This window comes from Astyanax mexicanus, chromosome 18, assembly GCF_023375975.1.
Source record: "Astyanax mexicanus isolate ESR-SI-001 chromosome 18, AstMex3_surface, whole genome shotgun sequence".
NCBI lineage: Eukaryota > Metazoa > Chordata > Actinopteri > Characiformes > Acestrorhamphidae > Astyanax > Astyanax mexicanus.
The window spans coordinates 24,147,748-24,173,666 of record NC_064425.1 but is presented as its reverse complement, the minus strand read 5'-3'; the positions used below and the strand labels follow the sequence as shown (position 1 = coordinate 24,173,666).

General features: G+C 38.5%; 1 protein-coding gene across 2 annotated transcripts in view; it reads right to left on the bottom strand.

Annotated features, from left to right (window-relative positions):
* The window catches only part of arhgap35a (Rho GTPase activating protein 35a), a 143,112-nt gene that overhangs the window by 5,920 nt on the left and 111,273 nt on the right, over positions 1–25,919 (bottom strand). For both annotated transcript variants that reach the window (XM_007260897.4, XM_022686943.2), the window contains 3 exons: positions 14,118–14,195; positions 6,342–6,473; positions 780–885 (listed from right to left, as the gene is read on the bottom strand). In XM_007260897.4, coding sequence (XP_007260959.3) covers positions 780–885; positions 6,342–6,473; positions 14,118–14,195 — 316 coding nt within the window. The remainder of the gene's footprint in view (positions 1–779; positions 886–6,341; positions 6,474–14,117; positions 14,196–25,919) is intronic.

The following is a 25,919-nucleotide window of genomic DNA, read 5'->3' as shown; positions in this document are numbered from 1 at the left end:
CCAGCTAGTTTAAAGGACCATTAACGATTAATGGCAGCTCTTGTGAGCAGATTTTTTCTATTCTGTACTTTCTTATTTAAATTTCTCTGTAGGTTGTGGCTTTTAAATTTGCCCACCCCTTTCCTATTTCCACACCCCGAGCGGCCAGGTACAGACAACAACATGCAAACAGTGTGCTGCTGCCATGAAAACAGGCGAGCTGGCTATTTTTCTGCTGAACAGGTAATCACTGAGTTTCAGTAAGGTCTGTTAAATATAGCTGGGTATTTTACCACCACCACTAAAGTAGTATAGTTGGAAGTATAATTAGTGAGGACTTTAATGTATTTTCACATTGAAATTGTGGAAAAAACTGTGGCTTAGAATAATGAATATATTGCCAAATAAATACAGCTCTGGAAAGAATTAAGAGACCACTTCAGTTTCTGAATCAGCTTCTCTAATTTTGCAATTATAGGTATAGGTATATGATTGAGTAAAATGAACATTGTTGTTTTCTACCAAATTTCAAATAAAAATATTGTCATTCAGAGCAATTATTTGCAGAAATGGGTTATTACGGATATTAGGAATGGTTCAATTCTATTGGTAGTATGTGTTTGTGTGAATCAGTACATCTGTGTCAGTAGCTACTTATAGTAGCTAAATGCATTCATTAGAAGGGGTGTGCACAAACATTTAGACATAATGTGCATATGTGTATATTGTGTGTATATATTGTGTGTGTGTGTTTATATCTAGGTGTGTATGTAGTTAAGAAGACTGAAGGCACAGCTCACTTGTTCAGGTGGCTGATGACGTATTTGAAGACGTCGTAGTTTTCTCGGGGGAACCTGCGCAGCACGTCCTTCATGGTGTGGAGACGCTGCTCTCGATCATTGATCTCTGCAGGAGACAGGACAGAGTCAGATACACACACACACGTCCATTCAGGGACATGCAGATAGAGGGACACACACACCGAGACACGTCCAGACACAGACACACAGAAGGGCGCAGCATGACGCATAATGACTAGAGCGAGGAGCTGCGGTGGAGAGAGAGCGCGAGGAGCCAGAAGGTAGATAGAAGCAGACAAACAAAACAGCACGATGCACAAGAGTTCAGAATTTACTATCACTTGCTTTAACACTTCTCGTTTAGCTCATGCTTTTAAACACACACACACACACACACACACACACACTTCAAAGACGTGTACATTCTACGAACATTTGTACATGCTAGAGAGGAGTGTGAGTTTTCTCTTATTTGAAAGAAAGGTCTTGCGAGGTTAATGAAAATGTTACAAAATATAATACCCTTATAAACTCTTATAATATACTTTAAACCAAGAAGAGTGACCATCTAAATAAGCCTGAAACAATAAAATACAAAGCACACCAACAAGTGATCTGCAACGAGGCACAAAAAGACACTTTTTAACCCATCTTAAACTGGATAAGTGTCCACCTCGTTAGAAAAGTTGGTGCTTCCATTTCATGCACCATAGCCAATATTATTTATCATCACATTAAAAAACAATCACATTTTAATCAGGTTTTTGGGTTGTGGAACAAATCAAATCAATGCCAGTATTTCAGGGTGCCATCATGTCTATGTTACCTTCTGGCACTCTCATTTTAGTTAGGCTGTCAGACAGTCAGATCTGCCCAAGTCATTAGTCATTCTCTAATAAAAATGTTTCATATGCTCTGTACTCCACAGTAACATAAAGAACAGCCTGAGACTGATGGAAGTCTGAAGATGAAGGTCACGCTTTCCTCTTGCTATTCCAGGTGACTCTACCTCATAAAGCTGATTGAGAAAATGAGAAGGACTGCAAAGCTGTCATCTAAGCAATAGGTGCCTACTTTAAAGCAATCTAAAACATATTTTTTTTATTTCATGTGTTTTCACTGGTAAAAAAAATATATATATATATACTTAATTGTATTTAAAACATTGAAAAATGTCTAAGTATGCTGTAAATATACTAACAGATATATGTACTTACTAAAAACATATTAAAAGTACAATAATGTTATGCTTTCATCCAATGTTTGAAAGCAAACTTTGATCATACTTTTTAAAAAGTACAATACAATGTATAAAAAATAGACTACTATGAAGTACACTTTTAGTTTAATGTAATTCAGTATTCTAAAATACTTATTTCCAAGTATACTTTTGTACATTTTTAGCAAAGTGTTTTAAAAACAACTCTTACAGTAGTTCACTTAAAGTACAATGTATCGTATAACTTTTTAGAAAGTGAATTAAATTACTACTACTAATTAAAAAATGTCAAAGTAAATTTGCAACATGCTAAAATTGTAGTACAGTATATTAAAATATTTTTTATACCCAACAAAGTATTCTAGAAGTGTGCTACTTACAAAAGATAGGAACAAGAAACATGTTTGTACGCTAATGTAAATAGATCACATATGTTTAACAGCAATTCTTAGTACAATCCTAATATACTCAGTGTATAATAGTGATACAGTGTATAGTAATACTCATTAAATGTATTATAATTTGTAATTTTAAATAACTGTAAGCATATTTAAAATATGCGTTCACATACATAGAGTAGTATGTTTGAATTTTACTTAAGTATATTTAAAATAGTACAGTTAAGTACACTTAGCACAATTTAAGACTTTGTACTATTTCTATACAATTAAGTATAATGAGTAATTTTTTTCTCGATTATAGTGCTATTTAAATATACAGATTAATAATTTGGCTACAAGTACACTTTAGTGCACTATAGCATAATAATGCTTAGAATACTTTAATCTACTTCTTTTTCACTAGGGTTTCTTCATAGTTTGGATGAGTTTACTATTAGTTATAATGCAGATACTATACAATGACTTTGAAAATATGATATCAACATTAGCCCACCGTGTCTAAACTGAGACATCTATACTGCAAGTGCAGTTCTTCCCCTGACACTCCCTTTGATACTCATAAAAGAATACCATGACATAATAAATCAAAATAACTATAATATGTCGTCATATTGCCCGCCCATACTGTGACCCAAAACCATTTGTTAAATGATTTATTTTCTCATATCTTTCTCTCTCTCTCTCTCTCTCTCTCTCTCTCTCTTACACACACACCCACACACACAAACCCAAAACCCCAAATCAAAAGATCAAGGCCATATTTTCAGCTGCAGTTTTCAGCACCAGGAGGTGGACCTTCTAGAACTTACAGCACAACACTTCCTGTCAGAGTCATCAGGGAGACTGAGGGATGCTTGCTGGATGAGGCAAAGGCAAAAGTGCACACTCACACACACAAACACACACACCATACACACACACAGTCTCAGAGATGCACTCACACACAACAGTACACACAACAGTACACACACAGTACACACACAGTACACACACAGTACACACACAGTACACACACAGTACACACACAGTACACACACAGTCCCCTGGGTGCTGCAAGAACAATGGCTGCAGTGAGTCAGAACGGCTTACATCAGCCCGCTAACACAGCGAGCCCTCTATCAGAACACGTGACCACTATGGCAGATGTGTTCCTCCAGAGTCTCACTCTCTCACTCACACACACACACACTGATGTCAGCATCTCACATGCACACACTGATGTCAGCATTCCAGCACAGCACACACTCCCTCACACACCCAACTGATGCTTAATTCTGTGTAGAGACACACACACACACACACACACACACACACACACACACACGATTAGAAGACACGATTATGCTGCCATTTCATCTCCAAAGACTTGCACAGGCAGGAATCAATCGAAATAAGATCTAAACAGATGCTCTCACTGTAGTTTTTTATAGTCTGCTGCAGCCCAAACCAAGCCAATTTATCTCACTTCATCATAATGATAGTTAATGAGACAATTTTTTATTTTTTGAGGTCCCACAGATCACCGATCCATTAGCCATAGCCGGGGAATATTGAGTAACTGCCAGGGCAATGCAGGTGCTTTAGAGATCTGCACTGATAGCAGCAGAAACACACAGCAAGCGCAAGCCTGCTGGGCTGTTGCCATGACGTCCAGTGACAGACGGGCCAGGCTGGAGCTCCGCCCACCACCTGCAGGGAGTGACTCTGCAGTCAGGTGACCGTCCGTCTGTCCGCTCATTCCCTTCGCCATCTATCCGGCTTGGCCTTTATTTATACCCCCTCTCATTCTTTAATTATATATATTTTAGTGGTGTCAACTGATAAAAAAAAAAAAAAAAAAAACTAATCACAAAAGAATTCTGCGATTAATCATGATTAATCACACTTTTCCTTTCTTAATACTAAGCTTTTGATAATCAGTATTTAAAGGTAAATAAAGGAATCAGTGTTAGAAATGCTTAGATTTGTTTTATTGGTGAAAATCCCATTAAAAAAATATTATTAATCGCTACAATATTCTGTGACTAAATCATGGATACAATCGTGATTATATTTTTTGACTGCTGGAATTTAACTGTATTTTTTAAGGGGAAGGAGAGTAATAATTGTGTAGTGTGATATTTACACCTGGCAGACTAGATCCTTTTTTTCAGTATTACTGTTTTCTAATATCTCAGGGTAGTTTTGCTGTATTATAACGTTTTGATGCTTTTTACACTAGAACATTGTAATGTGCATAAACGTACATTACTGAATTTAACTTTTAAAAGTTTTAATAGAGAAAATAAACACTAGTGTAGCTCCATATTCCACACCTTCATCAGCTTACAAAGAAAAACATGTCATCATGTTTTTTTGTGCTGCTGTGTTATATGCTAAAGAAAGCTGCTAATGCGTCACCAGGCTCTGTCAATATTGTAATATGATTACTTTGCTAAAAAAAAAAAAAAAAAAAGAATAATAATAAATTTAAAAAATGTGTGACGTTTCCAGATTAAATACATGTGTTAGCACATTAATGTTGACAGGCTTAATATATAAACATATATACATTTTATTATTTTGTATTGCTTTTGTTTTTAACCCTCCTACTTTGACCTGTTTTAAAGTTTAAAGACCTAGGAAAAACAGTTAAAAGTATTTTTTTCAGTATGAAACACCTTCAGCTTGCCTTAATTAGTGTAACCAACATATAATATGAAGATGGTTCATTTAACATAATTGCAAACCCCTCTGCAAAAACTGCTAAAACTAAAACAAAATTGCAATGTTATGTTACAATGTTATGTAAAACTATTGTTTTATATGTTGGTCTTTTAAAAGTAGTAAAGTAGTGAAACATAAAAATGTTTATATATATATATATATATATATATATATATATATGAAAAATGAGTGAATTATCCTAATTGAAGCATTACCTGTTAGAAGTAAGGAACAGCATTGCACTAAATATTGATAGAATAATTAATAATGGATTTTTTGGGGGTTTCAGACATCTTTTGGATAATTAAATATGCACCGGTTCAAAATGACCCAGGAACACCATTGCTGTTTCTGACAAATTAACATTATAGGAGGGTTAATGAACAGCTCCATGTTTCATGCATGCTTCCCTCTTCAGGGGAGTGCAGGGTGTGACTCTGCAGTCACGTGATCGGCCGTCTGTCCATTCCCTTCGCCATCCACCCGGCTCGGCCTTTTCTCCTTCCTTTCCCTCACAGCATTCTTTTTTTTAAACGTTATTTATTTATTTACTTTACAGCACCACAATTCAGTCGTTTCATGCATGCCTCTCTCTCTCTCTTTCTCTCTCTTCAGAGTGCTCTTTTTACTTGACGAGCACATATTTTTCAGCCTCTCTTCCACTGAATCTCAAGTACTGGCATAATAAAAGTCTAAGGAGGCAGAATTCCCACATTTATTGTGCCGTTACGATTTGGCTCCCATTATGCCGACGCATATCAGCACATTTCTGCCAATCTAGGAGCATTCACAGTAAAAATCCGCTCAAGTGCTGTCACTCCGGTCGGGCCGAGCTTTCAATCTTCCACTTGGCAGACAGACGCACTTCCACTTCCATTCGGTGCTAAAGTGTTCCTCCAAAGAAGTGGAGCACCTAAAAGAGTTTCACTAGTGCGCCGAATCCCCCTCCCGAGCAGCCGACTAACTTACAGGCGTAAGCTGCAGTTTCACTCTCATTGTTGGCGCATCCCGAGCTTGGATGGATGCCCAGAGGCAAACACACACTTTTCACGCTGCTTGAGTGTAGAGTGGGCGCTGCACGACTGAGGAAACCACAGACACTCACTATGCTTCAGCAGATGTCTATTCCATTCATATTTCACGCACAACACTTTCAGTAAGATAATACCTGAAATAAAGTAACACAACCTCCAAAGAACGTTCCTAATCAGCTTGCGCTGAATGTAAGTCACTTACTGAAAGCTTCCACCAGATCCACCTGCATGTTGTAGGGCACCAGGGGGTCGGGCAACTCGGAAAAGAAGCTCTTCATGGCTCCGGCTACCGTGTTCACAGAGAGGTCCTTTTCCACAAGGTCCAGGCTGGGATCTACCAAAGAAATGATGTAAGTAAGATTAGAAAACAATTCTTACACGATATGTACAAAAGATATAGGTTATGGACTTGTACATCTCAATATGCTTCAAACATATAAACCTTTAGCTCTTATCTCTTTCTTTCTGTTAGTTATTTTTGTATTATTCGTAGAAATACCAAATAGGAACAAACAGCAATATTTAACAAATATATTTAAAGCTCCTAAATATGCTATTTACTATAGTTTCTTTTACAATTATGGTCAAGAGTCAAAACTGTGCATGGACAAAGTTTGGAATCCAATATAAAAACAATAAAAAAAGTTAGCAAGTAGCAAGTAGTACCTTCAACCTTCAAGCAGATTTTATATATTTAACAAAATCCTCATTTTATTTCAGTTAGGAAAAAGTGTAAAATATGAAAATCGCTGCCACAAAAATATATATATAAAATTATAATTATATATATATATATATATTCAAGTAATTGAATCAAATCAAGCTATATTTTCACTCAGACGTAGGGTGACCCTAATTTCCCCTGTAACTGCGCAATTACAGAAACAGGGATTAAAATAGAAATTGCAAATAAAACAATATTTAATACACAAAATGATAACAAAAAGAAATAGGATAAAATAAATGTTATAAGTATAAAAACAGAGTATTATTTAGTTTAAATAAATAGGTCTAAAAGCAAGAAGATCAAAATGATAAAATCTGAAATCAGTCAGAAAAAATACAATTAAGATAAGACTAACCATTGATTAACTAATTAAACATAACAAATTAAAAGTAGAGCTAAATTACAAATAAAATAAGATAAGAATAAGAAAATCACAAATAAAACTGGATGGATGGGTGGGTGGCTAGAAATATGGATGGATGGATGGATGGATGAACAGATAGATAGACAGATAGATAGATATTTTATTGATCCAAGAGGACAAATCTAGTAGCAGCAGGCATACATAATACACAGAAGTTACAAAATAGGATAAGATATATTGATATATAAATAAAATACAAACAATAAAAAATAAAATATAAAAGTAGAGTCTTTTTTTTAGTGTCTGTTCAATGGAGGTATTGCAGTTGGACACAGTAAATACAACAACGAACACCAGTTGCTCTGCATATTGAGAAGATGATTGATATCGGCCATACAGAATGTGAGAGTACGCAGTTTTATAATTAATACAACTTATCAGGCATATTTGTTAGATTTGTATAATTGTAATGAGTTACGATGCAGTACATACTAATGTATTAGTGTAAAATATTAAACTCATCCAACATTTGTAGAAAAGCAAGTAAGAGTAAAAAGTAGGAGAAAAAAATAATACTCCAGGAGACACACGGTACAGTATTTTAGTACTTAAGTAAAGTAGTAAATTGGTTCTACTTCATTACTATAAATCTCTGCTGCCACAGGTGTATAAAATGCAGTTATGTAGTCTGCATTTATAAACATTGGTAAGAGAATGGCCTATTTTAAAGAGCTCGATGTACTCCAGTGTAGTAATGTAATAGGATTTAGGAATATGAGTGGCATTACTGAAATATGGTAGTGTTTAGGAACCACAGCATTTTGTAACCAGCTACAGCTATATATATATATATATATAGAGAGAGAGAGAGAGAGAGAGAGAGAGAGAGAGGTGTCTGAGTACTGGGAAGCATAGTGCAGAAAGTGTGGTACAGTAATGCTTATGGATTTAGAATAGGAAATCATAAAAAGGATGTACACAAAACATGTACAGGAGATTTGATCATTTATAGAACAGGTCCAGGATCTGCTTTGGCTGCACCAGCAGACTGAGCAACGCTTATTTTCCCTCACCAGTCAAGCTAATAAACGGCTCTCTACAGAGCTAATCCCCCTCAAATCCTATCATACTGTTTAAAAATTAATAACCACAATAACAATATCCCACCTCACGACTAGACTGCTATGCACTGTGCCTCCAGTTTATTAATAATAATAATAGTAATATTCACTGCACACACCGCATCTCTTCCCTAACTCCTCGTTATCCTGTCCTAGCTCTATTCAATCTTGCCATATTTGCATATGTTCACTATCTGCTGACCTGTTATGTACATTCATTCTCCACTTGAACCCTGTGCTTTTTTTTTCACAATCCCATTTCCTGCTCCTCATTACCTCTCTACTTCATCCCGTTCAATTTGCACATCATCACACAGCGTTTGCTCACTATATTCAACTTCTGCTTTGATGCTAATTGGATTTCAATGGCTCGTGCTTGTAGTCTCTTAACGACAAAGCTGAATCTAATCTAAAGCAAAATAATTAGGTAAGCACAACCACTCGAACACAGTGTATGTTGTTTTAAAAAGAACAAGGGTCTTTAAAGGGGTTGTTTGTAAATACAATATGCGTTACATATGGGATCATAACCACAAGCTGCGTTCAATATACAGACCTAAAAAAAAAAAAGTTATGAGGTGAGTTGTGAGGTGTTATCTTGTGAGTAAGGCTGTGTGCCCAGTGTGCCAGTGTGCTCATGGCAAGGCCAAGTGAATTTTATGGTTGAGCAGCATTTTGCAGCTTCCCTAAGACATGTGAAAACTAATGGGACACGTTACTAGCTCCTGTCCCATGACGCTTGCCATTTAAATGTATAACAGTCTTCTATTACTTCTATTACAATAAAGTAAGCATAATGAAACCTGTTTAGCAATATTCAGAGACAGAAACAAAGCTCAACTATTTAATTTGGGTAATAAAAAAAAGATGAGACATATGTCCAAATATTAAAAGTTCTGTGTGTAAGAAACAGTTTAATGACGAGATTTTCCAATGCTTTTTTCCAATGTTTGTCTCTTTCCAATATCAGTTCTAGTGCTTTCATAAGGCTGTAGGTTGTGCTCAACAAGGTATGTTCTCGTGAAGGTCTTAACTTTAGCTAAATTTAGCTGTAAAAATATATGAGAAAAGTTTTATTTCTCATTCACATTCACATTATTCCACACATGTACATTATTACATTGGTCAATCAAACACCTGTCTTTGCGTCATATCACATCAAAGCTCAATAGGGGTGTTTAAAGGCATCAAACGGTACATCACATTCCACACCCACCTTCCAGTGGAGCAGCAATTTGATATTTAGTCCGTACTGTGGAGCCTGAGTCTATGCAAAAGTCAGCCTTTCACATTTTAGAAAGCATTCCGCCGGCTGACAAGCCATTATTACACCCTTCCCGAGTCAAACCTGTCCGACACCCCATCATGTTGAGCCGCTGTCGCTGCGCATCATTAATTTACCCACAGATCCAGTGAAATGTGTGCTTAATTGGAGCACTCGCGCACCGTGTGAGGTGAGTGTGCTGCGTACGAGGCAGAGGGGAGATGGGAGGAGAAAGGTTACGGAGGCCGGAAACAAACGAAAGCGAGCTGATTAAAACTGTAAAGCAAGCGTAATCACAGGGTCTGCCCGCTCTGCAAGGATACACTTTAAATCCGGCAGATGAGACAGAGGAAGAGAGAGAGGAAAAGAGAGAGAGAGAGAGGGAGAGAGGGATATGGAAGTCTACTGGAGAAAAAGCTGAACTTAATTACAAAGCTTTCTTCTGATTAGGCTTTCTCACTTTTCTCTGAGAGACAGAGGGAAGGGGGGAGCAGAGTCAGAGGTGGAGGGAGCAGACAGGTGATGAGAAACACTGGCTGTGTGGAGACGGTTAAAGATAAATGTGCTTTTACAGCCCAGTGTTAACACAGCTATACCGGTCATGGCAAATACACCATTACCAGTGCCTTAGAATTAGTTATTTAAGTAAAAACTTTTTAAATCCATAGCATATAGGGTTTCTACACTACGTGGTTCTACTATAATTACAGACTGTAGTCCTGTATCTACATATATTGTATTTTTCGCACTATAAGGCGCACCAGATTATAAGGTGCACGATCAACTATCAACGTCTATTTTGTAGTCTATTTTCATACATAAGGTGCACTGGATTATAGGGCACATTTTAAGAGACACTATAGAAACTTCTAATTCAGCAGGTCTCACTGCTGGGTGATGGTGGTGGGGGGGGAGTAGCTAACTAAGTTAAGTAAAGCTAAGCTAAGTAAACAAAACTGTAATTAAAAAAAAGACTTTCAAACGAGCGCTGAATGTTAACCTACACAAATTTCTCTCCTGATACCAGTTTATTTTGGAGAGTAAAGTGCTTCCGTTTATTTACAGTAAACTTAGATTCCTGAATTTCTCCAGCACTAAGGCTAGAGTATAAGCATTAGCGGCTACCTGCTAGATGTTAGTGGATAATGCAGCCCTACAGCCCTACACTGTTCCAGAACGTAGCTTGTCTTAACATGGTAAACGCGCAGACTACACTCTGATATACTCCCCTCTGAATGACGAAAGCGCTAGCACGGTTAGTGGCTAATGCTGCTTCAGCAGTGCTAGTCAGGGTTAGCAGCAGGGTACAGGCCGGTAATACTCCACTCTGAACAGGGAAATCGCTAGCGTGGTTAGTGGCTAATGTTAATGCTGCTTCAACAGTGCTAGCCAGGGTTAGCAGCAGGCTACAGGCCGATAATACTCACCTATGAAAGGGGAAATAGGCATTAGCGGCTAATGCTAATGCTACCTCAGCCCTAGCGCTGGAGAACTAAACTGAAACTCCTGAATAAACTGATACTAATATTTTCAGTAAGTGAGTATATGCATATGTCCCCATAATATGGCATTTTTTCTGCTGTAAAATTTAGGATGTTGGATGTACAATATAAACTGTATTAAAGCTCAAGTGCAATTATTTTTTCCATTGTTTTGCGATGCTCATCTCAGATGCTGTCTCAGATGCAGGGGTGGCTGTTCAGTGGTCACCTGCACAGTAGGCTCTGCAGTAATTGTATTGGTAATTGCATTGCCACCAGGCCGTGCGAGGGTCTGATCGATCGGACACTAGCCTTCACCTCCTATTAGCTCACGCCGGACCAGGCCGGACCCTGACAGAACCTGCAGAGCACTGGTGCGTGTGTGTGCACGCGCTTCATTACCTAAACCAATCCACAGGTAATTAACTGACCTCCTCTTTCTGTCTCTAAAGCATATACACACACACACACACACACACACACAGGCACGCATGGATGCTGACACAGAGCCAGTGCACACAGCGAGAGCATACTGATACAAGAGCAGAATCAACTCAAACAAACAAACAAATAAACACACACGCCCCCGCACTTTACATTATGCTGCATTCCCAAACACGCTCGCACTAGTTCACATGACGCATGTGCTGTGTACAGAAATACTGCGGGGGAGGAATCGATGCTGTGGATTAATTTGGGTTAATTACGCAGATCAGCTGTGTAATGCTTTTATTGACAGGACAATGATTCCTCTATATAAAGAATAAAGCCCTACAAAAAAGCAACTGCAGAAGAAAAGAGCACAGATGCAGGAATGTGTGAGAAGTTTGGTCGAGACAAATTATAATAGGTCTGCGCTCTATATATTTTTTTGTGTATTGTTTTCTACTCATTTTGGAAGGCCAATTACACAATCACCATTCATATAAACCACTTTTATCACTAGTTAGGTCCTAGCACTAGATGGGTGAAGACTAGCACATGCCTACTCTGATACATAGATCACAAGATGCTGGTTTCTTAGTAGTTCCCAGAATTCAGAGGAGCTCTGCAGGTGGAAGAGCTTTCTCTTATAAAGCTCCCCAACTCTGGAATAACCTTCCCGAATATGTTCAGGACTCAGACACAGTCTCAATTCTTAAGTATAGATTAAAGACTTACTTGTTTAATTTAGCTTTTGGTAATTAATGTTTTTTTTTCCTTTAGATATGGCTGCAGATCCAGGGGTTTAATGACATAGGGAATTGTGGTAAACTGTTTTATTCAGATCTGCTGGAGTCATTAGCCACACTAAAAACAATTTATATTCTCTGTTTTAAATAAATCCAGTTAAAACTAATTCCATCTCTCTGCCTTCCTCCGAGTTACTGACTGCCCACCTGTTCGACCCGATACCAATTGATGTAGGACCCTGTGGATCATATATCCACTGTCCATTCAGACTGATGGAAGTTTCTGGAAGTCAACCTTCCCCATCACCCACCACAGATCAGCTGCCCATCATTCAGTTTATTTACATGCCTTAGACTGTTCACTCTCCACTACTGATTACACTTAAGCATCTACTACTTGTGTTGATATACATATAAATATATTAGACCTGTTTGAAGGCATAATGAATTAATATTTATTTAAAAGCTATCTAAACAGTGGTAGGATGGTCATCCCTTTATATGTGAGCCTTGGTCCTCCCAAGGTTTCTTCCTCCCCCTCCAGCTCTGAGGGATTTTTTCCTTGCTTCCGCGCTCACTAGGGGTTCTGTATTTTATGTTGAGTGTTTTGTCTGATTCTTTGTTCTGTACAGCTGCTTTGTGTCCTCATCAGTTGTGATTTGATTTGATATATGTGAAGTCAGCAACCGTACTCTCTCAAAGCTCATTTTTAACATTTGTATAGTTTTAGAAAGTAAAAAGTCAAAATGTATATTTGCACGACCAATTTTTAATCTCTCATTTACAAGGAGTAGAATGTCATTAGTTCAGTTCTTTGGACAGCATGGCTCAGATGCCCTTGTGGAAGGTACCTAATCCCCAATTGCTTTCTGGGCACTGAGGTGGCTGCCCACCGCTATAGGGGTGTGGGCACAATGCCCACAAGCACCAGTGTGAGTGTGTGTAAGTGAGTGTGCATTCACTGCCAAGGACTGAATTCCACTGCACAGCCATTAAGATTAATCTTGAGATTAAGATCATCCTTCAGTCTTAATTAGTTTAAATTAAACAAGCTGTTTTTTATTGTTGGACCTGCTCCACAGCTTAATACTGAAGGGGTTTATACCCCTCTAGCCCACGGCTGGCATTGGGAATGGTGCCAATCCAAGTGGTCCAGTGGTCTAAGCGCTGCCATTATGATAAGGAGATCACTGATTCGAATCCTGTTCATGCAGCTTGCCATCAGCTACCGGAGCCCTGAGAGAGTAGTATTTTTGAATATCAGCAAGTTATAATTTGTGTTTTTTTCTTAGTGATTTAAGTCCTTGATAAACTATATTATTTATCAAACATGCATCAATCTGTATGCACTGATTGAACACAAATTCAATGTAATAATCAAAAATAACAGTTCTCTTTTGTTTTATGAACAAATTGAAAGGGTTACTGAAAACAAATTATAAACATCTCTACTCACTCTCTCTCTAAAGTTCTTCGGGGCATTTTCCACATTCCTCACATTTCTCAAATGTCCAGCCTAGTCATCACTGCCCTTGAAAAGCACTTAATCCTCTCACTGACCATGAAGCGATGACCAGAACACTGAACTAAATGTGCATAAACACACACTTACACTACACACTGTGTTCTAATAGGTGTTCAGTACAAATGACTGCCGCTGTACTGATCAAGATCAAGTCTGGAACTTCACAGGAACATATGACCCAGACTGCTGCACATGGCACACTTTTTCTTTTACGGCAACGGCAGCTTTTAAAAGGTTTACTTGGGGGTTACCATCTCTTACCCTTAAACTGAAACTCCAGGAAAGCACCTGAAAGAGACTGAATAGTGCAATCAATTGGCTCACCTTGGTCAAACTGTCTCTGCATGCTCTCCATCTCAGCCTTATTTCCGCTCACCCTGTAGATCCCCTCTGTGCTCAGACCTGAGAGAGAGAGAGGGAGAGAGAACAAAAGAGAAAGAGAGAGAGACAGAGATGACATTAAGTAAGGTAGTCTAAAGTATTTATTTCACTCTCTCAGCTTCTGGAAAGTACTGAAGACACTGTAGACTGGCAAGATACATTCCATTCAGCTTATCTCAGACCTCCGCTGCAGTCCTCTTATAACAAGAAGTCATAACAAAACCATAAAAACCACCAGTGGTCCACACAGACATTGAGTCATTCAGGGGTTTTGCCCTCCTGGAACATCCTGAGTCATGTTGGAGAAGGAGAAGGAGAAGAAACCAGCTCAAAAACAACACTGCTCTGTTGTCGAGGCAGACTGCATCGATTTGCCACCTACAACCAATCAATTATTACAAAAGCTGTTCTGTGGTGCTTCAGGGTGGAGAGCGAGCAAGAAAGAGAGGGAAAAAAAAGTGACAACAGGAGTGCATGAGAGAGAAAACGAGAGAGAAAAAGCAATATTATATGAGAGAGCACATGAGAGTGAAAGAAAGATTGAGAATGAGCAAGAGAGAGAGAGAGAGAGAGAGAGAGAGAGAGAGGGAGTGGGAGGTGGGTCGAGAAGATAGAAGACTAAAGGATGTACACTGAGAAACAGATAACACAGAGGTTAGACACAAACAGAATACACAAGAATAAGAGAGAACAAGAGGACGTGAGAGAAAGCAAGAGAGTGTATGAGAGAGTGTGAGAGAGAGCAAGAGTGGAGTCTCACAACTATGTGAGAGAGAGAAAAAGTGCACAAGAGAGCATGAGAGAGAACTTGAGAGCGAGGAAGCAGAAGTATGAGAGAGAGCACTCAACAGGAAGAGTGAGAACAAGTGCGAGAGGAGTGGACAAAAGTGAATGCTAGAGCAGTTTGTTTCCTCACAAAAAAGGTTAAAGCTTTGTAGATCACGAAGAGGTTAGATAGAAACAGGTAACCTATCTCTGACCAAGACTGAGAATGAGAACAGGTGAGAGACCACATGAAAGTGTATTTCGTCGCTGTCCAATGAAAAACACTTATCTCCAAAACAGCAACTTTACAGGAGAGAGAAAAAAACTTATAAACTTTCAATAAAAGTCAATGTAAAGAGAGTCCATTTCAGGTCATTTTGAAGAGTTTCTATTGGTCCGTTCATCATGAAATTTTGGCAGAGTGTAAGGGACAGTTATTTCAGCCATTTCTCATTTTATGCAAATAATTGATCTAAACAACATTTTCCTTTTTTTGGAATTTGGGATAAATCTTGTCCGTAGTTTATAGAATAAAATATCAATGTTCATTTTACTCAAACATATACCTATAAACAGCAAAGTCAGAGAAACCAATTTAGAAACTGAAGTGGTCTCTTAATTACATCAAGAGTGAAAAAGAACCAGACTAAAAATGCAGGTGTTGAAACATAAAAAATCACTGAGAATAGCCTTCAAACTGGAGGCAACATGACTAAAAATCCATCAAGGGCCAAAACAGCCAACCTAAAACAACAAACAACAGCAGGAACATCTCACAACAGCTGCGTTAGAAGTCTGCAGCAACAGCTAGGGTCAATCCCTCAATAACTCTGAGCGGAGGATGCAAATAAAAGAGAGAAGGAACAGAAGAGAGAGCGTTAGAAAATGAACCGACAGAACAACACAACCTCTTGGCCGAGTGACAGAAAATCAACCCTGAATTTCATTTGCACTCGGCTAGAGGAGAACTCCCTCCCGCACTCTGGCAAAGCCTTTCTGGCAGAGCTACAGAAACAAAAAGCCCTAATTCTTCTGTTGTTCTCCTTTATTCCCATATTTTTTCACATTTTGCTCATTGTTTTTTCATGGAGTTTGGCGATGCATAGTTAATACAGTAGAATTGGTGATCCAGAAGTGAGAAAGAGAGAAAGAGAGAGAGCGAGAGAGAGAGAGGAAGAGAAACACTGCATCCTGCATGAATGTGTAGGGTCAATTAGAAGGACAATACCGGGAAGTCCTCCCTCAACTCTCTCTCTCTGAAACATCAGTGGGGGGTGGAGGGTGGGAGGTGTCACTCACAGACAGAAGAATCAGGCACTGCTCTAAGACACAGCATAAACCAATCAGAGGTCAGAAGCTCACTGTGGCCTTTAGCACCTCTGCTGTACAGCTTCCTGAGCACCACATACTGCCCCAAACCAGGTCATTTCCTGCAGCCATCTTGTGCATATCCTGCCAGAGTTCTGCCTGAGCACGGCATGCCATTCCAGCAGCAGCAGCATCCTGCAGCCATCTGCTTTATCTGCAACACCTTGTGTGAATCTGCAGGCCCTTCCTTCTTAGGACTATACATCTGATTTGTCACCACATGGGCTCAAACCAAATCAATCAAATCTGGGGTTTGTTAGTGTTGCATAATAATGAGGGATCTAGTAAAATGGGATTTGGGCCAATCCAAACATATTGTACCTGATCAGTTACCAGGTATTTTAAGTTTGATGTAGCTCTGGAATCCTATAGGCAGCAGTGGGGGCCACAATAGGATGCTGGGGAACAATGTTAGAGGTTGTGTCTCTTTTATATGATTTTTAGTTATATCCATTTATTATTATCTGTTATGTTCATATCTTAAAAATGGTTTCTTTGTTTTATAAAAAAAAAAATCTTTTTTTTTTTTTTTTTTTTTAATTTAGCAAAATTACCCGGGGTTGGGGGCAGAAAATCATTTTAGTAACAGTAAGCTTAGATCTCCACTAGATTTCCACTAAGGTTAGCCAGACAGTGCTACACTGAGAAACACTGAGTGTTCCTCAGTAACCCAGGGCGGTATAAGCTAGCGGTTCGTTCCACGTAGCTTGTTTTAACGCGGTAAACACGAAGACTACAGTCCGATGTACTCACCTCTAAACAGCAGAAGAGATAACTAGCACTTAGCACGGTTAGTGGGTAATGTTAATGCTGCTCCAGCAGTGCTAGCCAGGGTTAGCAGCAGCCTACAGGCTGATGATACTCACCTCTGAATGAAAAAAAGAGCTAGTACTTATTGCGTTTAGCAGCTAATGCTAATGCTACTCCAGTCTAGAGTTTCAGTACTGGAGAAAATCACTGAAACTCCTGTATAATGCTGTACTTCAGCAGTGTGGCTTTACTGCTCCTGACTGTTAGAATTCATACATAGGGTGCACTGGATTATAAGGTGCACTGATTTTCAGGAAAATAAAGGATTTTAAGTGTGCCTTATTTTCAGCAATACACTTGTATCTGGACCACTTTTCACATTCTATATGTTCCTAAAAGTATTCTCATTGAGATCGTTGTGAAAGAGGAGAAATCCATGTGTTTAAACAGCTTTTTGAAGCTTCAACTAATTCATTTAATTTTCTTATAACCATTTTGTCCAAGAATCATGCACATCCTGGCTGCACTGATCCACAGACTGCCCTGCTGCATCATGTTCCCACAGCAGAAGCCTGAGGTCCAGCCTCAGCCAGATTCCAAATGTTAGAGTCTCTTGGGGAATCACGGTCATCAGTGACGAGGCTGTGGGCAGCTGGTCACCACGCTGCAAAAGACTGCACTGCCCACTGGCCTTAACGCCAACCCTGAATACCAGACAGCTGGAGGAAACATTCCCCCAACATGCCTACACACACACACACACACACATAATAATAATAATGCACTCACTCATCACATAACCCCAAAACAAAAAGGGTAAAAAAAGACGAAAAGAAAAATACAATGCAAGACAGAGAGGAATATCTGCCCTATTTATCTTACAAGTATTTTTAACAGACAGATACAAACAGTGCTAAATTAAAGATATTAGGTAAGCCACCATGGAGTTGTATATTGCATCTTAGCTTTTCACTGGAATCAATAACAGTTGTTAATTGGCTGTTAAACATTAGCAGCGTTCATAAAAAACACTTTGTTCCACAGTTATGCTTTAATATGTGTGACAATATTAGCAAGAGGCTCATATTCATATTCATTTCGTTATGCCATTTAAACACCTGGCCAGCAGAGCACTATGCTAAATGATTCCACCATCTTGCTATTATGGCAATAAAAGAGGCTGTTCAGGCCACAAACCCTAAACAGAAGCAATAAGACATGTAAATGTAAAGGTAAAGCGCATCTGATCACTGTTTGAGATGAGCTCTGGATGGTCTAGATTAAAAAGGGTATTCTAAACTTGAAAAAATATAAAGAAAATAGCTTGAGGTTGACTGTATGCCGCTTCAATGTACCAAACATATTCGGCATAACCAAAACAGAGCTGGAAAATGGGCAAAAAAAAAAAAAAAACTCAAAACTTCCAAAAATTGTGATGCCACCATCTTGAGTTGTCATATTTTTACACCCCACAAATAATTATACACACCAAGGCCATAACATCGCTTTCCAATGAAAAACAACTGTCTCCAATTTTGCCGATTTTTAATTCACTACATAATTTGAACAGACTAAATTTCTACAAACTCTTTTACATTGACTTCCTTTGAAAGTTTAGAAGTTTTTTTTTCTCTTCACACTCTTGCTGGAGTGTGACGTGACGTGCAGGTGTAATAAATATATTGTGTACAAACCAATTGGGTGTCGGAATGGTAATGTATTTTTCGCACTATAAAGCACACTTAAAATACTTAGCATTAGCTGCTAACCCTACTAAGTGCTAGTTAGCTCTTTCGCTGTTCAGAGGCGAGTATATTGGACTGTAGCTTGCTGCTAACTCCAGCTAGCACTGCTGGAGCAGTATTAGCATTGGATATTAGCATTAGCATTAAACTCACTAACCGTGCTAAGCGCTAGTTAAACCCTTTGTCATTCAGAGTGTATCTGTATATCTGTAGATCTGATTGTAGCCTTCATATTTACCATGTTAAAACAAGCTAGGTTGGACGAACCACTAGCTAATATCACCTTGGGGTACCAGAACACTCAGGGTTCCTCAGTGTAGCATTGTCAGGCTAGCCTTACTGGAAATCTGGAAATCTAAGCTTACTGTAGATAAACGGAAGCACGTTACTTACCCTTTCAGGAGAGAAATTTGTGTAGATTAATATCCAGCGCTCGTTCGATTTTAAAAGTGATGTGCTATTCACTCTATCTGGATGGAAAGATTTATCTGGATTGGGTTTATTTTTTAGAACAACGAGAGGGCGGAATGAAAACAAGCTTAAATGAAATAAGAGAAATAAGGCTATTTTTATAATGTAGAACAGAGGTCACTAATGAGCGGACCCCAGTCCGGGTCCGGACCCAAACGTTGTCCAATGCGGACCCAAACCTACTGAGAAGGATTTAATTGTATAGGTGCTTTGCGGCGCAGTAAACTCACAGACCAATCACGTGTGGGGTAAGATCACCAAACACTCTCTTTAGTCAATCAGATCTGTGCAGACGCGGTAAGGAAAAAATAAATAAATAAACACACCGCTCCTCACGCGGGATCGAATTCGTGTTGTCAGGGTGGCGGTACCGCTGCTCCAGCTGTTGAATTGGGACGCGGCCATGAAAAAACGCCTTTATAAAGAGATAGGGAGCCAGAGAACGGGCGGAAAAACGAGAACGGGAGCACACTAAAGTCACGCAGAGCGCGACAGAGAGACAGGCGAGGAATGTCTACAAAATCTGGCCAGAGAGGCATTTATTATTATTATTATTATTATTATTATTATTATTATTAATATTAATATTATTATTATTATATATATTTTTTCATCATTCCGTTCAAACAACCTTACAGGATATAGCACTTAATTATAACACAAGTTAACAATCGGTCCGGACCTTGGCCTGACGAAATTTTCTCTAACTGGACCGAACTAAATTCTAATTAAATACCCCTGATATTCCAGTAATAACTCCAGTAAAGTATAGAACAACAAACATTTCAAGTAAGGTAATGAAGTATTTGTACTTCCATACTTGACATTTCTGCCAACCACTGAGCCACTACTGTCCACAGTGAGCCATCATGTTGATGCAAAACTGCCAATAAAAACTAATTTTCTTTCCACGCACAAGCCTACCATTAAAAAAAAAGGGAATGTTTAATTATTAGGCCGTCGTAAATGTGCCTGTAAAAAGCCATTTATACTTTAAAAAAACAATTAAAAGATACTAAACAAATGCATTCTATATTCTATATATTACAACAGAAGGACCTAAGCACTTATATGACTCACTTTTAGTGTTTCTAACATTTCTGCTTGTGTTTTAGCAACCTAAACGTATCCAACCGTTTGTGAGGGAAGTGATTTGGCAGTTGCAGATAAACAATCCTGAAATCTGGGGATGCTACAGCCCCCTCAGCACCCCTGCTTCTCCACACGTCCCCCTTCCATTATAGGGAACAACATGAGTAATTTGAGTAAACAACTTTGCCCAATAATATTAGAAGATTTTGCTCATCTCTCTGTAACAGTGGCCACATTCCATCACACATGCCACAGTGTCGCCTACGGTATGTTATTAGTCCTGTATCTGTTGCGGTGCATTTGCTGTGGGTTTGTAAAAGTGCACTATGCATTTGGACACTACAAGAAAATAGCAAAAAGTTTGAGGCACAGCCCACTGAGAGAGGGAGTGTGAGGAGTAAAAAAAGCTAAAAAAAATAAACAGGATGTCTGAGGAACAATAGGTGGACGAAGTAGCGTTCGCAGTGCGAAGGCCATCGCTGGGAGGGCACAGCTCCACCCGCAGAGCCCTGACATATAGCTCATATTATAGAGGAGGGTTTTCGTGTCTCTGACTGCAAATCTTCATGCTTTTTGCTCCTAAAATAAAGCAATGAAACAAAACAGGCGAGTCCGCCCTGAGAGTGCAGTAATCGCTGACAGCCAGGGGCCATGTCCACTTCTATAAAAGAAAGGAAAAGGGAACAGTGCTGGCATGCAGTAAAAATACAGAGAACTTTGGCAGCTGTGACTAAGCACATCGCTCCTCCAAACCCTGGTCATTAAGAACAAGTAGGCCAGCTCCGCGCTCTGCAGGGCTGCATGGCTGCAGTGAGTGATGTGAAGCATGCAGAGGCTGAACAATTAATTGCATATTAATCATTACTCCAATTCTTGCCTCTATAATTAGCTAATTGGTAAAGGCCCAAGTTATTGTCCGCTGTGCAGCACTGTGACGGCTGCACAAAAATCCCACATTATAAATAGCTTAACTGAAGCTTAATTTCAGCAAATGTGCTGCAGGTCCTCCACTCCACTGCTCTGCTCTGCGGGCAATTAGGAGTAAGGAGCATAATTGGCCAATATATGGCAAATATGGGCAATATAGGAAAACTACATAAATACAATATATGTCCAGATAGTTGTGGACAACTCTAAGTTGCACTCATGAGAGGAGGAACAAAAAAAGGATCGAAGGACAGAAGGAAGAAAATAAGGACTGAAAGATGGATGGATAGATGGATAAAAGTAAAAAAAAGTGTAAGGAAAGAAAGTAACGAGGGATGGAGAGAAAGAAGTGGAAGAAAAAGAGAAAACAAAGGTAGGACAGAAAGTAGGGAAGGATAGATGGATGGATTGATGGATGGATGGATGGATGGAAGAAAAGGTAGAAGGAAAGGAAAGAAAGTAAGGAGAGACGAAAGAAAAAGTGAAAACAAAGGTAGGACAGAAAGTAGGGAAGGATTGAAGGATTGATGTATGAAAAAAAAATAAGGAAAGAAAGTAAGGAGGGATGGAGAAATGGAAGAAAAGCGAAAAAAAAGGTAGGACAGAAAGTAAGGATGGATGGAAGAAAAAGTGAAACAAAGAAATAAAAATAAGGATTGAAAGATGGTAGGAAATAAGGATAGATGATGGATGGATGGATAAATGTAAAGAAAAAATGGTAGGAAAGAAAGTAAGGAAGTAAGGATGGATGGATGGATGGATGGGTGGATGGGTAGAAATAATGAAGAAAAATTAAAATAGTTAGGTAAGAAAGAAAGGAAGGATGGGTGGATGGATAGATGGATTGATGGAAAAAAAAGTGAAAAAAAAAAATGCCAGGAAGGAAAGTAAAGATGGATGGATGGATGGATGGATGAAAACGTGAGAAACATGTTAGAAAAGAAGGAGTAAGGAGGGATGGAGAGAAGGAAGAAAAATTGAAAACAATGGTAGGAAAGAAAGTGAGGAAGTAAGGATGGATATATGGATGGGTGGGTGGATGGATGGAATGAAGAAAACTGAAAAAAAAAAAGTTAGGAAAGAAAGAAAGGAGGAATGGATGGATGGATGGATGGACAAAAGAAAGTAAGAAAAATGTTAGGAAAGAAAATAAAGAAGAAAGGAAAGCAGGAAGGAAAGAAGACAGAAAGGAAGCATGCATGGTAAGAAAGAAAGAAAGAAAGAAAGAAAGAAAGAAAGAAAGAAAGAAAGAAAAGAGGAACGGAAGGAATGAGGTAAGGGTGTTGATTATCCAACATCTTGACATCACTTAAGCTTTTGCCACTGAATGCAATCCAATCCTCACAGCAAAGCTCCAAAACCAAGTAGAGAAGTTTCCTGGAGAGCAGAGACTTCAAAGTAATCAGAATAAACTCCTTATTAATGCCTTAAGCAGGGGTCACAACACTTTTGTCCACATAGTTTAAATGTATTAATGTACATAATCAGTGAAGAGAATCGCTGTTGTAGCGGTTCAGCGTTAGAGGAGGGATTTTCTACATTGTGGTCATGTTTAGAAGGTGTTGTACAGTAATTAGGAGGGTGAGTAAGCATGTTTGAGAAAGTGTAAGTGTGTGTGTGTGTGTGTGTGTGTGTGTGTGTGTTTGTGTGTTTGTTATCAGTGCATCAGGCTGTGGGCTGTTGTATCACTACTGCACTCCACCCAAAACACCCAGAAAAAAGAGCTGAGCCCAAAGATCGCTCTCATTTCCTGCTCACAGATATTGATCTCAATGAGGAAGCCATCAGGCAGAAAATTACCACAAGAGGCCGTGCATGTGCATGCATATACTAACACACAAACTCACAAACACGCCTCAAACACACACTTATACACAAGCATGCCTCCACAACAAATAAACCAGACCCTGGTGCCTCATTCTGCCCCCTAGTGGTACATATACTTGGTCCAAAGGGTGGGGTTTACATGCTCTGCACAGGAACCACCAGCCAGCACTGAGATCTTCCATTCCCAATCAGATCTTTAAACAGATGTGGGACTTTCCTTCAGTGGCGGCACCATAAACCACGCATCCAGTTAACATTTAACCACAGTATAGATAATCAAAAACAGAGCGCAGTAAATGTGTCAGCCTGCGGCTTCACTTTACACAACCACGCAACCTGCTTACAGATCTGAGCACGCCTCACAGTCTATGACTTCATTTCAGCCAGCGCTGGACGCCTGCCTCCCGGAGGGAACCGTGATCCGTTCCCGAAACACACAGAATTACACAACACACATACACACACAGGCACGCACGCAAAGACCAGCCAATGAGCTCACTCACCACCGACAAGTCTAATCCCTGCAAGCTAACCACGCTAATGCTACCAACCCAAATCAAATCACTGCAGGCTGCCCGAACAGACATGCTGAACATGTGTATTTACATCCTACACTAAGCACCAAGCATTTACAGTATTAGAGCCAATATAATCTTCATCATGACCTCATGTAAACAGACCATCACTATTACTGTCACTGTCAACAGACTGACTGCATTACTAACCAAGACACAACATCAAAGAGACGATAAAGATGGACAAGCAACAGAAAATAAGTAAAGTGGATGAACTGAAGGAGGGATTTAGAGAAAAAAAATATATATATATATATGTATATATATATATATATATATATATATATATATATATATATATATATATATATATACATATATATACAGCTCTGGAAAAAAATAAGAGACAACTTCAGTTTCTGAATCAGTTTTTTTATTTTGCTATTTATAGAAATATGTTTGAGTAAAATGAACATTGTTGTTTTATTCTATATACTACGGACAAGACTGTTCCCAAATTCCAAATAAAAATAATGTCATTAGGGAAATTTATTTGCAGAAAATGAAAAAGTAAACAAGATCATTTTCATAAAGTTTTAAGAATTTAGAAATTATTATTTGACAGAATGTCCATGTTTTTTTTTTATCAGAGTTTTCATGCATCTTGGCATGTTCTCCTCCACCAGTCTTACACATTGCTTTTGGATAACTTTATGCCACTCCTGTTGCAAAGAATTCAAGCTGTTCAGCTTGGATTAATAGATTGTGATCTTCCTTCTTCATTTTGATTATATTCCAGAGGTTTACAATTTGGTAAAATCCAAAAAACTCATTTAATTGGTCTCTTATTTATTATATTATATTATATTATATTATATATTATATTATATGGAATAAAAGGATCCATTAAGTGAAGGAAACGACATAATGGCACAAACACACTGTATAAACTGAAGAAAAAGAGAGGTGAGGGGAAGAGAAATTGAGAGAAATAAGAAGCGCAGTTACTACAGAGCTGCAAACGAGTGTGTGTGTATATATATAGTATATACCCTCCCTGTCCTGAACAGCATCTGTGGTCATGAAGAGATCATGACCCAAAAGCAGCCCCAGACAGGAGACAGGCAGAATGTGCTCATCTCTATTCCACCATCTGAACACGGTTCAGCAGGCCAGCACCATCTGCTCATCCCCTCACACTGCTGCACTGACAGCATCTCACTAATCAGCCCGAATGCTCAGCTATCACCAGTCCAGCTCTCCTGCATCCTGATAAACATGACTGATCATTTCAGCGACTGATTTCATCAAGGGGCAGCTGATATTAAGCTTATAAACCCTCATAAACCCTGTTTACACCTGCTCACTTTGTGCTACCAGAATCTGGATTGTATACAAATTAGATGCGTTTACCCACATGCATTTATACTTGGTATGCAAATGCGTCTTTGATTTGATTTAGAATAAATATGACTAAAGAAAGGGATTAAATATGTAAATTTGCTACTTGTTTGCAAACTAATACTAATGATTTGGTTGTAGACAGAGAGGAGTCGTTTTTCTGAATGCTTCTAAGAGAAACAGATGCATTAACTCTTAACACATCCTAAAATGATTTGACTGATCAAATTTGTCTCTGTTTTCAGAAAAAAAAATCACGACACTGATTTTTGGGAATATTTTGTCGCAGAAATAATTACAATAAATGATATTTGCCATTTTAAGACAATTTCATCAATAATAATAATATTAATAATAACAGAAACAATATAGAAATGCACGTATACCCTTTTAAACAGCAATGACCTTTTAGTTATTTAATTAAATAACAACTTTCTACATTTAAAAAAAATATATTACAGTTAAAATACTAGCTAAGTTAACAATATTGTTAATGCCATGTCCATATATTGTACAATTAATCAATAACATAATTATCTTGACAAGCATATACAGACAAAATCCTGATTCTCATGATAACAGCTCTGGGGAAAAAAAGAGACCCCTTCAAAAGTATGATTTTCTTTGCTTTTACCAAACTGTAAACCTCTGGAATATATTGAAGACGAAGATGATGATCACAAGCCATCAAACCAAACTGAACTGCTTGAATTTTTGCACCAGGAGTGTCATAAAGTTATCCAAACGCAGTGTGTAACACTGGTGGAGGAGAACATGGAAACTGATTAAAAACCAGGGTTATTCCACCAAATATTGATTTTTCTGAACTCTTAAAACCTTATGAATATGAACTTGTTTTTTTTTTTTTTTTGCATTATTTGAGA